General features: G+C 37.6%; 1 protein-coding gene and 1 long non-coding RNA gene across 2 annotated transcripts in view; one reads left to right on the top strand and one right to left on the bottom strand.

Moving 5' to 3' along the window:
• LOC134672068 (WD repeat-containing protein CG11141) overlaps nucleotides 1-10,803 on the top strand; it is a 38,887-nt gene extending 28,084 nt beyond the window's left edge. Inside the window, exons 8-11 of the mRNA XM_063529970.1 lie at nucleotides 1,777-1,910; nucleotides 3,130-3,314; nucleotides 4,435-4,581; nucleotides 5,432-10,803. Coding sequence (XP_063386040.1) covers nucleotides 1,777-1,910; nucleotides 3,130-3,314; nucleotides 4,435-4,581; nucleotides 5,432-5,774 — 809 coding nt within the window. The 3' untranslated portion in view covers nucleotides 5,775-10,803. The remainder of the gene's footprint in view (nucleotides 1-1,776; nucleotides 1,911-3,129; nucleotides 3,315-4,434; nucleotides 4,582-5,431) is intronic.
• Nucleotides 10,804-11,234: 431 nt separating this feature from the next.
• On the bottom strand, nucleotides 11,235-12,434 carry LOC134671656 (uncharacterized). Its single transcript, XR_010099243.1, has 2 exons — nucleotides 12,079-12,434; nucleotides 11,235-11,947 (listed from the first exon to the last, which is right to left on the bottom strand). It is a non-coding gene; the product is annotated as an uncharacterized LOC134671656 (long non-coding RNA).
• Nucleotides 12,435-13,435: the final 1,001 nt, after the last annotated feature.

Below are 13,435 nucleotides of genomic sequence, written 5' to 3'. Positions count from 1 at the left end.
TTACAAAAGAAAGTTATCTTCCATGAACTCTTGGACGGAATAGTATGCCTTCTCTATTAATAAGAATTTTAATTTTGATGTGAATGAATTTAAGTTTTCTGTTTCTGATATTGCTAGGCAGTTTATTGTAAATCTGTAGTCGCAGCTCAGCTGTCAAACAAAAAGGCACGATTTTCATTGACTTTATATCTCTTCTATAATCCATACCTCTTTGCTTTTAGACGCATAGTTATGAGTCTAGATATTGTAAATTTTGTGACATGGCTACGATGACGTGATGTTAGCTAGATCATGTCTCACGAATGTATGTGATTTGGGACTATAAATACCAAAAGTAACCTAAGATTTAAAGGATAAGGATACAAATCATAAAGAAGGGAATATTTAGGTAGTTACCTAAATGACTCGTATATTAAGGAGAAGACAGTAGTGGGGTACCTAATTTATTCCCATGACAAAAAAACACAGGCTTAGCTATGTGCTGCAAATCCGCTTCTGTGGTATGGTTCCAGCCTTATTTTCGGTATCGTCTTGGGTCGTCCCATTCGTTTTTCGTCAACTTCTTAAATTAGTCATATTCTGCTTTCGTCACTCATTCTATATTGAATGCCACCGACGATTGGAATGAATGTAGAATGAGTGACGAAAGCAGAATAGGACTAATTTAAGAACTTGACGAAAAACGAATGGGACGACCCAAGACGATACCTTATTTTCATCCGGCTCAACGTAAGGCGATGGCCGTAGAACGAATACTAGGTATATAAGTAATTCTCGGATCCACAGAGATATCGATCCTTATCAATCTCGAACCTATCAAGACCGGACCAAAAATGCAGATACGAGACGGCGTCCATTTATTACCATTTTCACCTCGGATTTATGATGAGAGGCCTCTCAAACTGTTATCTGCAGTGGCAGATTTGCTTCAAAGCCCAGTAAGCCCGGGCATACCTAGGTCGGCAATAATTTTGGGGCGGCAAATTGTGACAAAAAATTTCGCTGATGGTAACAAGAAATAACTTACAATGTAGTCAATATGATGGGTGCTGCGAAAGGGGCGGCTATAGGGCCTGGGGCCTAGGGCGGCAAAGACTGCAAATCCGCCACTGGTTATCTGCGCATAAAGCGTATCGTGTAGCATGCGCTGACAGTGAATGCGTTAACTGACATTAAGTCAAATTTTTATTGCTTAAGTCCTAATTAACAGTTAAGAATATTCCCGTAAGTAAATACTTAATTAATAATTAGTAATTAAATAATGAGGTGTAAAAATATTTTACAGTACATATGGGCCCTCTCGCGCATGAGAGGAGGCCTGTGCTCAGCAGTGGGACGTATATAGGCTGAAATGATGATGATGATGATGATGATGACATATGGTCCTATTTTCCCGCACTAGTGCGTAAAATATCATTTTTCGTGCGATGTCAAAAGTTTAAAGGGCCGTATGTACAGTCGCCATCAGATATATCGGAGCGGCCAAGGTGCTCACAAATATCTGAGCACGCCTTTATTGTCAAGGCGTTAGAGTGCGTGTTCATATATTGTGAACACCTTTTCCGCTCCGATATATATCTGATGGCGACTGTGTGTGGATCGAACAACGTACACACACACACTACACACAGGTGTACTGTGTGTGTGTACGTTGTTCGATACACGTGCGAGTAGGTAATTTCCTCTTTTCCGCACTTGTATCGTAAATAACTATTTTAATACTGACAGTATATTTTTCTAATGCGTTTAAAGAAGAATAATCATCTTTTCCAACAGACGACTCGATCAACCTGATGACGAAATCCCTTACCAACTCAATCCAGCAAGTCGTGAACACAGTGCGCGACGTCACCCTCGACCAGACGGCGTTCATAACCAGTGTGCTGGAGGCACCAAATTGGCTAACAAAGGTAGGGGCAACATTGGAAGTTGTAATGAGGGCCTTATTGCCAATGGCAAAAGGTTCACAGGGTCCTTTTCTTTGAATCCTACAATTTGCTGGTAAAATTGCCAATTGTTCTTTACAAGAGGAACATAGTCAGTCCGTCATAGCTTTGTAGTCGCAGTATATTTGTTATAACCTTGTTGACGCCGTGTCAAACACAAAAGCTGTCACTCGGACGCCACTTCACCGAAGTGTCAAAACAGAAATTGAACTTTATGCATATGCACGTAGGTCTATATTGCTCTGTGGTTTGTGACTGATTAATCCGTCTTTGGCGTTGGACCGGCGGTGCAGATATATCGGTCATTGGCGTCCAAAAGGTTAAAAGAATCGGTACAGGTAATTTCATAATCATTTATTTATTTCTTGAATGCGGTACAATAAAGATGTAAAATACAATTTCTGAACAGCACATCCTGCCTGAATAGGCATAGAAATATTGAATATTACCTAAAACTATGACTAGATTCTTATGACCACCATGCAGCATGCAAAAATAATACAGTCACGATATTTAAATACTATTTCAATCACCTAAACTTTGTCTCTAATTAAATTACGTACGCATTTCGCCTCAAATTGGCTATATCTACCGATTTTTAACCCAACCAAGCTGTCACCAAAATGATGTAAAATTAACCCTTGTTTACTCACTAGTGAACTAAAGAGAACTGGACGAAAGAGTTTAGGTAAATAACAAGTGATGACAAATTATCTCTCTGTATCCTCGTACCGCCCAATGTACATTAGGATGTACACTCAGTTTTGATGGAATGTCAACCTTAATTTAAAACAAAGGACGAAGCATTTCATTTGTCTCGTAAAAATATCGAACAAATGAAATTCAAGCCAATTGAAAATACAAGATTCCTACTTCCTTGGCTACAATTTTGTATGGTGGGCGGCACGAGGGCACAGAATAAATAATAGTACTAGGTACAGAAGACTCATACTGTAACAAAACGCGTCTGTTACGATCAGGACTGATATGGCCGCGCGGCTTATGGCTAGCCACTAAAATTGGTGCGGAACGGATGTATTTGTAGCTCAGGTAGCTACAAGTACAGCCGTTCCGCACCAATTTTAATTCATTTTTTGCATTTTTTGCAAAGCGACGAAATCGTGGAGTGAGCCACGCCTGACGGTGACGAGGGTGTAGCCTGTTTACGATGTTTTATTCACAGGACGCTAAGGACGCAACAGTGGCTGAAGAGTGTTTCGAACTGCCGCCAGTTAGGCAGTTGCCTGACGTTTCTCGCGACGTTTTGGAGTCCATTATAAACGAGTTCAAAGACGTGTCGTCGGAGGCGGAGGAGATCAGGAGGGTCAAGTCAGAAGAGCTGCAGAAAAAGCTTAAACTGTATAACAGGTGAGATTATAGACTAGGAGACAGGACGGGACTCCGTCATTACTATAACATAACAATTGTAGATGTCTGTTTGGCCCTATGGTTGACTGGTAGAGAATGCCATTTGGCATTAAGTCCGCCATTTGTACATTTTTGTATATACTTTGTGCAATAAAGTTTAAATAAATAAATAAATAATAACATTTAAAAAATCGTTTATTTCAATTCATTGATCTACAGGGTGTTTGGTACATCGTTTGCCAAATTAAAACGGTAGATAGCTTGAGTCATTTGCTATCTTCTCATGCCTAGAAAAACAAAATTGGCCATAGTCTTTTTTTACTACTACGCAAGTAAAAATTTGATATTTAGGAAAAAATCATAGAAGTGAAAAAATTTTTTTGCACCAAATTAAAAATTTCTAGGCCTGAGAAGATAGCAAATGAGTGAATCTATCTGCCGTTTTAATTTGGCAAACGATGTACCAAACACCCTGTATAACGTTATTACTTTTTAAAAAAAATTAACACTATGATGATGGTACTAAAGAAAATAATAAGATTATTAAGACAACAAAAAAAAAACTAACAGTATTAAAAATCTAAAAGCTAATAAGTTTCCAAAGCAAAGAGTTACTAATATTGGAAGCGGTCTTAGAAAAATAAGTGACTCGAATTTTTCACAGCTAAATTAGTTATTGCTGTATGTTGTCATAAAGTGTTGTTAGGGTTCCGTACCCAAAGGGTAAAACGGGACCCTATTACTAGTTAAGACTCTGCTGTCCGTCCGTCCGTCCGTCTGTCACCAGGCTGTATCTCACGAACCGTGATAGCTAGACAGTTGAAATTTTCACAGATAATGTATTTCTGCTGCCGCTATAACAACAAATACTAAAAACAGAATAAATTAAAGATTTAAGTGGGGCTCCCATACAACAAACGTGATTTTTGACCGAAGTTAAGCAATGTCGGGCGGGGTCAGTACTTGGATGGGTGACCGTTATTTTTTTGCCGGATTTTGCATTATTGTACGGAACCCTTCGTGCGCGCGTCTGACTCGCACTTGACCGGTTTTTTTTCTTTCTTTTTCGTCTAAAGATGAAACGTACAGGCGAAGAGTTACATCAAAACATTTATTCCAGCATAATGGAGAAAAAATGCGATTCGGAGCTGATCCACTCCCGGCGCAGCCGCCGCCGCCCCGGCTCCGGCGCCTCCACCCCGCGCGCCCTCACCCCCGCGCGCGTCACCACCACCAGCCCCTGCCTCATGCACGTCAGCGTTTATGGGTGAGTCGCTGTACTGTACCATCACACCAGGTAGCTAAACTGTGACTCAGGCGTATACAGGGTGGAAAGATAAGTCGGGCCCTGGAGGGAAACTACCTTAAATCCTTAAGCTGGCTCATTTTACTTAAAGGAGACATTCCTTTATTTTTAAAAAGAAGCAAAACTGCATTCAAGGTATTTTTCTTCAAATTGGCTTGTCTAAAAAAATCTTAAGTAAAAATCTTAAGATTTTATGGATATTTTGTACGACAGACGAGTGTAATAAGACCTAATGTTTCTTGGAGAAATGTTATCATTAACATTAACTGTATCCACTAGTAGAATAAAATTGCGAGTTTTTATTTTTTGGAATTTTTAGTCGGTTCTATTCCCGGGCGAGGCAAGCGAGTTTTAGAAAATCTTTGAATGCAGTGTTGTTTCTTTTTAAAAATAAAGGAATGTCTCCTTTAAGTAAAATGAGCCAGCTTAAGGATTTAAGGTAGTTTTCCTCCAGGGCCCGACTTATCTTTCCACCCTGCATAGACCTACACTGGCATCTGTGCTGACGAAGAATTAACCTACAATTTTCACAGGTCGTCTAAATTAAGTCTGCAGCGACTCAATATAACAATACAACACAACTATAAAAGTTATATGTATTTTCATCGGAAGTTTGATGTTTATCGATTTGTTGCCAACTTGCCACATTTTACCCCACTGTAGACATAATTAAGTCGAATTGTAGAGCCTTGTAAGGCTTTCACAATCGAGTTCTTTATTATATTAATGATTTCAGAAATAATTAGTTGTTATGAAATCTTGAATAGTTCATTAGCTTTCATTAATACTCATCTATAATATTGATTTGCAGAAACAACGACCAACAGAACGACGACCTTCTAGAAAAGCAAATAGAAGAAAAAGAGAAAATCCTAGCGAAAATGCTCAACCTGGACTCCCTAAGCATCACCACCAAAATTGAAGACTGTCCTAAAGACGAGTACGTACCACAATTCAAGGAACCAGAAATTGTCACCCCAAAACATAAAATAGATAAGGATGTAGACTTAGTGCCCAAGATTGTAAAGTTACCTAATAATTGGAATCTAGAGAATATAGAGTTGAGGTTAGAGATGCAGTCGAATGGTATAAAAGACGCGAAGAATTTGATGTCGCCAGAGGAACACTCGGATAGCGAGTGGGAGATAGTTTGATAGTTGGTTTCAAATTAGGATACCCAAAATTTTTTTTAAACACATCGATAAAGAAAAGACACCACAAGGATTTTCTTCCACTGAACCGCCCGTTGCTATCTCTATTGCACGCGCATAATTATATTGCTGTCGCGCCCATGATGCCGGCTGACAATGCCACTGTGCGAGCGTGATTACAATATAATTAAGCGCGTGCAATAGAGAAAAAGCAAAAGGCGGGTCCATGTACGAAAATACTTGTGGTAATGCTTCTTTTCTTTAGCTGGCAAAGCATTTATGTATGCGTGAACGATAATGGAATGGTGTTGCCTAGCGTGTTACAGGTCCCTACCAGTAAAAGGGGGGTGGCTTTAACTATGAAAATGTGGGGTTACTTTGATAGTTTTATAACGGCTAGAAAATTACCATTATTCATTATTTACTGAAACTGTCCGTATAACTAGTTTGATTACTAGGTTACTACTAGGTTATTACTAGGTTGACGACCGGTCTGGCCTAGTGGGTAGTGACCCTGCCTGCTAAGCCGATGGTCCTGGGTTCGAATCCCAGTAAGGGCATTTATTTGTGTGATGAACACTAATATTTGTTCCTGAGTCATTGGTGTTTTCTATGTATATAAATATGTATTTATCTATATAAGTATATGTATCGTCGCCTAGTACCCATAGTACAAGCTTTGCTTAGTTTGGGGCTAGGTTGATCTGTGTAAGATGTCCCCAATATTTATTTATTTACTATAAATTGATGTCCGCCTACTGAAAAAAATACCAGCATATAAATATATTATGGTTTAAAAACTGAAATTTCAAAGTCGCCCCTCTATTTCAAAGCTACCCCTCATTATCAGTATGGGTCGATTATTTATTTGGCAGTTTATTACACCTACCTAAAATTAGGCAGTCCGTAAACATTTCTTATGGCTCCTCTACACGGAGGGCCAACGCCGGCCACTCCAAGGGACGCAGCCATGCGGTAGAATGAGATAGCAATATCACTTGCTCCCTCTAACGCATAAATGCGTCCCTTGGAGTGGCCATCGTGTAGAGGAGCTTTTACTAATGATTGAAGTCAAAGGTTGGTAGCACGATTTATTATGTGTTTTAGAATTCGGCTGAACAATATAACGAAGCTTTAAATAGCTTGGCAACTAGTGCGTTAATAGTAGTTTGACAAGCTAAACTCGAGAGTGGCGGTAAATAAGGAAAACACTTTGCTGCCGTACCGTATACGCACCTTAGTAAAAATGGACGAAGATTCCATTATCAGCGCGTCTGCATCTCGCACGCGAGACAGACTAGACCATAGACTAGGAATCCTCTAGGCCGAGTTTAGAGCAATTATTTCATGCAAACGATGATGCCAAAAATGCGGGGGTGTGCGGGACGAGGTGAGCGAAGTCCCGTGCCGTGATTGCTCCGTTCAAAGACACGGACGTCACACAAAGACACTTTCGACTCGAACATGGAATAAAATTACCGTATGCGTGGCAGAGGGGGTAGCGCGACTATGCTCAGTCTGGAGGATGTTTTGCCTGTGGACTAGATCACGTGTGGTGAAGTAATAGTTATTAGGCAGCAATTTATAGGTAAATAAGACCGCAAGTACACGCTTAGGTAATTTTACACTTATACACTTTAAATGTTATGTAAAATATAATTAGCGTTAGGTTAGGTTAGCCATCATGCAGCCAGTTAACAGTTATGCTTTATATAAAAAGAACAAATACAGGCTGTATAAGATTAGCCTACAATAAACATAGATTGATGCAGTTATCTCTTATCTTCGTAAGGTCCACCATGCAAAATTTGACTATTTTTAATTTGAACCTTGTGTTATAGTAAATTGGGATGAATTTCGTTTGTTTGAGAAGGAAATAGAACAAAAGAAATGCTACTTCATTTAAGTGGTGTATTTTATAGTGCCCATTGGGACTTACGAGTTTATATCTACGCGTTATTCCCAGTCCAGTTAGATAATATTCACTAATTCTATCTAGAGTTTCCCTGTGACTGAATCTCTAAAAAGTAATTATAGGTAGCTTTTAGTATTTGTAGACATTTACCCTTTCCAACACACATCACATAGCAATACAACGCACGTGTTATTCAAGCATAATAAATAATATGTTAGGTACCGTAAAACGGGGTGACTAGGATAATGGGGTTACTTTGATAGTTATTGAAATGGCATAAAAATAGCATTATTTTTTATTTACTCTAATATGAATTCATATTTATCTACTACAAATAAATCGCACATAAATACTAATATGGCTTAAAATTGAAATCTCAAAGTCGCCCCTGCATTCCAAAGCCACCCTGTTTTCTGTACAATATTTGTAGCATAATAAAATTAATAAAGTACGTAAGACATCACGGGTGCATAGTAGTGTAAAATATTAGTTAAGTAGATGTATTGGCTTTACACCCATTGTAAGTTTATTTACTTGTGCAAAAAAAACTGTTCAATCGAAACAATCAGACGAGAATACAATAAGGACATACATGTTTATAAATAAATGAATTTGTACATTCTAGAGCACATCTTATAAAACTAAAACTTTACATATGTAGGGGTCTCGCCTCATTCGGGTCGGCTCGCATCGGCCAGCGCCTGCCGACGCGTCAACGGCTTTTTCGCTCTCATTGCGAAGACATTAAGCTTTTTCCTATCGGCTTTTGCCGAATTCCCGTCGATATATCTGGGGAGACCCTGAAACGGCATTAAGTACAAACTTTTATGTATTCAGTGTACCTATAGTATACCTATATAAATTCGGGCACAGAACAATTTATTGACCTTTTGCCTCTTACTAGTCCTTCTGTTTAAATTTTAAATAGTCAATAATTTACGGAGAACAAAAATGCTATTAAACCATAATAATGATTTTGTTTTACGCCTTGTCATTATTTTTGAAAACCTGCCCACGTAATGTGTTGTATAAATTAGGTAAGGAAAGCAACTAAAATATAAGTAACAGTTTGTGATTGCATTTATTTAAGACGGTATTTATCCCTGGTGAAAATATTTTGATGTAAACTACCTAATGCCGATACCCTTTAAAATAAGTATCGACTGTAATTTATTTTGTAAAGTTTGTGTAGTATTTTTGTAGTGTAGTTTATCCTATTTAAATTAAGTATGTCTTATAGTTTGTTAAGCTGAATGGGGTAATTCCGAAAAATTATAACCATTATAGTGTAGAGTTGTAGACTGTAGACTATCATGCTGTGGTAACGACAGGCAAGACAATAAATAAATATGACATCTGAATCTATTATTTTGCGAGTCAATACAGGTCCTTTATTCACATTTCAAAGCAGAAGCTCGGAATTATCCCAATACACCATGTTAAAATTAAATTTATTTGACAAACTATCCTTTAATCGTGTGTATTTATTTTCTAAAATATAGTTACCGTCGACTGGTTTTTTTTCACGGGGTAACATTGATCATCGAATTTAAATCTGCAAGGAATTTGATTCTTAAACCATAGTCCATAATGGATCGCATTAATTACAAAAACCAATGTCTGGTCGATGTTACCCCTCGAATTCAAGTAACCCCAGTCTATGGTTCTATGACTGTATGTTTTCATGAGTGCTCTCTTTGCATATTTATTTAAATGAAATGTATCCTTTTGCCATTATTTTTTTATACTTAGGTACCTATTTTTAAGATGACCTAAGTGAATGCTCAATTGCTCATATGTAAGGTCATAAGCATGTCTAAGTGTGTCACACAATGGAAGTGACAGCAGGGTGTTATCTATTGGGCATTAGCATGTCGAGCACTGGGGCGTTTACCTTATACCTACATTTTTTTCTTTATTAAACATATTTGTACATTTATTTTTACAATTTATACATGTTGGTTTTACATTCAAAGTTTAACGTTACATTGTTAATGTAGTATTTATTTAGATCTCGACGCACAATGCTAAACAAAAAGTATTCGTTTTTTTATTTGTAACATATTGAAAATTCTTTTTTTTTATATTTTACGAAATTTTAAGTTCACGCCTAAATAGTAGGTATTGTATGTTTAATGCCGAATTTAATTCATGTTGGTTTTTATTTGTACTTAAATATTAGTTATATGTATTTAAAAATAAGCATAATAACAACTGTATCCAGTCATACGCCTAATGTTGGTATAGTAAGTATATATTGTACCCGAAAAATAATTATTCATAATCAACCCCGGTTGTAATAATTGCAATAATAATAAGTTTTTTAAATCGAAATGGTTCTAAATAGTCGTGGTCCGAGTTATTTGAACCCACGAAAGTTCCTGTTTTAGCCATTTAATGCTCTGTCGCCAGTGGCGGATTTGCCCTAAGGCTCGTAGGCCCAGGCCTAGAGCGGCAAGATATTGGACTGTAAGGCGGCAGTGTACTTATAGATGGGTGCTGCGAAAGAGGCGGCTAGTAGTTACCACAGGACCTGGGGTCTCGGGCGGCCAACACTGCAAATCCGCCACTTTCTGTCGCTTTTAGTAAGTACCCCTATCAATCGTGCACTCCACTCCGCATATCCAATACCGCGTACCTATCACTTTATGGATGAAATGTGATGTTCCATGATAAAGGTACTTTATGGCGGTCGGCGCTTACATCGCCTAGCACCGTATTATTATTGGAGGGTCGTTAATAATAGCGTAAACGCCATAACTTAGCTTTACATGTGGAACATCACAAATAGTGCCATGAATATTGTAAGACTAAGGTGCAAAAATGTAATCGAAAAAAACTACTGTATTGATATACAAAACAATATTCAATTTAATATTTGTCTGTAGCATAGTAGAGGGATGAACCGATTTCGATTTCTTCATTGTAGAAATTTAAGCTAAAGTAGCTGTAATTCGAATAAATCAAGATGATCAAAAGCAGCCAACATTATAATGTTTTAAGTTTAATCTAGTGGAATGAAATAGAACAAAATATTAATCACCGTTATGACACACGATGATATTTTAGTGAACTGTCTGCTGCATTTTTGTTTTGCAAATAAAATATTTATATCTATGTCGTGTTTTCTTACTTTTTTGTAGCAACGTCCTCACTGTTGAATGACAATTCGTAGACCTTATTGCAAAGACATAAGGTACATCGATGGTCAGTTAACACATTCGCTGCCAGCGACCCGCTAAGCGGGTTCTCTGTTCGTAGGTAGTCGTTTATCCCTACTAATATCGCTAGTGTCGCGGCCAAGGTGTTCAAACATATCTGAACACAAAAATAAGTAATTTGCAAGACCGAAGTATCACATAAGTGTTCCGTGAACAAAGTTTTGTATGGAACACTATAAATACCTATTCTGAAGACGTTAAAGGACCTATACGAGAATGTTAAGATACTTTTGAGCACTGTACATGGGATAAGAGTCTTATCATAACACCGAAATGCGCGTGTGTGCGTATGTTCGCGTAGGGGGATTTAATAGAAAATAAAACAAATTTTCATATACACATACAAAAGTTTATTTGGATAACACAATGCCGATTCTCACTGACTTCTCGCAGCAATAAATATACTAAAAACAAAACTAAACATAACCATCTGTGGTCTGGAAAATACACTTTTTCAACACATTTTTACCTATCATCTTTATTAAGGATCGGTTCTTCGATGTATAAGTAAACAGCAAATGCTAGAACTAGCGTATAAATAATTATATTATTCAGTGAACGTATACCGATACTTGCCAACAAAACAAAAAAAAAAACAAACGAAAACTTACAAAAATAAAAGCGGCAATTTTTATAAAATCTTACACAATAGATTATTAATAATATTAAGTGAAAAATGGTAACATATTGTGATTGAGAATAAAATATAAATAATTGCGCACTTAAATAAGAAAAGGGAAACCTAACGGTGGATATATATACTATATTTTCAGTAAAATCGCGAATTTTGGCAAGATATAAACAAAATCCATGTTATTTTAAATATAGGCGGGGCAAAGACGACGATGAATTTTTAGATTATTTACAAAAACTGAGCATAATTAAAATCGTAGTCTTGCTAAAATTCGCTTTTCACCTGCGCTTTAAGACTAAATTATAAACCAAAGCATCGGACAGGAGATCTGGGTATAAAACACAGCATTATATTATAACCGCCACCGCAGAGCTTAAGTCTTGTTTCTCACAGTTAGGTTGTCATTCTCTTATAACGTTGCTTATCATGAACAGTGGCACAACTCAAAATGAAATGCTATTGTATTCAATATTCTATCTTTTACTGAAATCGAACGGCATTGAATTTTGTTTTATACCACTGTTCATGATAAACAACGATAAGTATTTTCTTTGTGTTACGATTCTAATGGTATTAGCCACTAATCATACAGCAAGAAAACGATCTCTGAGGGCCTACCGCGAACACCAAAGTTCGCAGATTGACACAGAGACAGAGAAAAATGCCCGAAATTTGTGAACTTCGGTGTTCGCTGTAGGCCCTCGTGAGCATATAATAATAATATACACTGTACTTCGTTCGCGTTACGAATGCAATAAAATCATTATATTTACCTAGGCACGCCCGTAACCAATGAAATCATTCCTAATTTTATTAGAAAGTCAACTTCACATTGACCAGTTGAAGGTATACATTCTAATTAGGGCCCCCCCACATCTAGCGTCTTTCGAGCGTCGGCGTCTGGTCAGCGCTATGGAAAATGACGTCGCTGCGCAGTTGCGTCGACGCTGCGTCGACGTTGCGTCGAGCAGCGGCCATAGAATTGTAGACGCCGACGCTCGAAAGACGCCAGAAGTGGGGGGGGGGGGGGCTTAGGACGGATTTGATTGGTTACGAGCATCGCTAGGCCGGCGGACAGTTATGGTTTTACTGCATTCTTAACGCGAACGAACTATATTATGACAACCTCTCAATCGGGTAGGATTGGCGACATCGGACGGCGATAGATCAGCTCGCGGCAGCGACAAGTCGCTACTTGCTCTCTCTTTTATGGAATAAAATTACATATAAGTTGCTGAGACAACAGGCAAAAAAGAAACCCAGCAAACATTTTAAGTTTTTTTTCCTAGGCTTGAAGAAGATTTTACCAATTTAAGTAAAAATTACGTCCTAAGTTACCAATTATTTTACGTATTGTACACTTTTACTTCCAAGTCAAAATATAGGGACAATAAAACGTAAATTTCACTTCATAAATACACCATGAAGTCAGGGACTTAGGGGTTGAAAATAAGGCGAAATATTAGGTAAAATTAACCTTAAACCCTGACCAACAGGTCAAATCTACTAAGAAGGTATTTTAGGTGTATTTGCGACGTAATTATTACTTATACGGGGACTATGAAGTCACGGACTTAATGGTTGAAAATAAGTCGAATTACTAGGTAAAATTAACTTCGTACCCTGACCAATAGGTCAAATTTACTAATAAGGCCTTTTAGGTGTATATGCGACGTAATTATTTCTTATACGGAGACCATAAAGTCAGGGACTTAATGGTTGAAAATCAGTCGAAATATTAGGTAAAATTAACTTCGAATCCTGACCAATAGGTCAAATTTACTAATAAGGCCTTTTAAGTGTATATGCGACGTAATTATTTCTTATACGGAGACCATAAAGTCAGGAACTTAATGGTTGAAAATCAGTCGAAATATTAGGTAAAATTAACTGC

This window comes from Cydia fagiglandana, chromosome 16 (assembly GCF_963556715.1).
Source record: "Cydia fagiglandana chromosome 16, ilCydFagi1.1, whole genome shotgun sequence".
Taxonomy (NCBI): domain Eukaryota; kingdom Metazoa; phylum Arthropoda; class Insecta; order Lepidoptera; family Tortricidae; genus Cydia; species Cydia fagiglandana.
The sequence above is the reverse complement of the archived record's forward strand: the minus strand, read 5'-3'. Positions and strand labels throughout refer to the sequence as shown.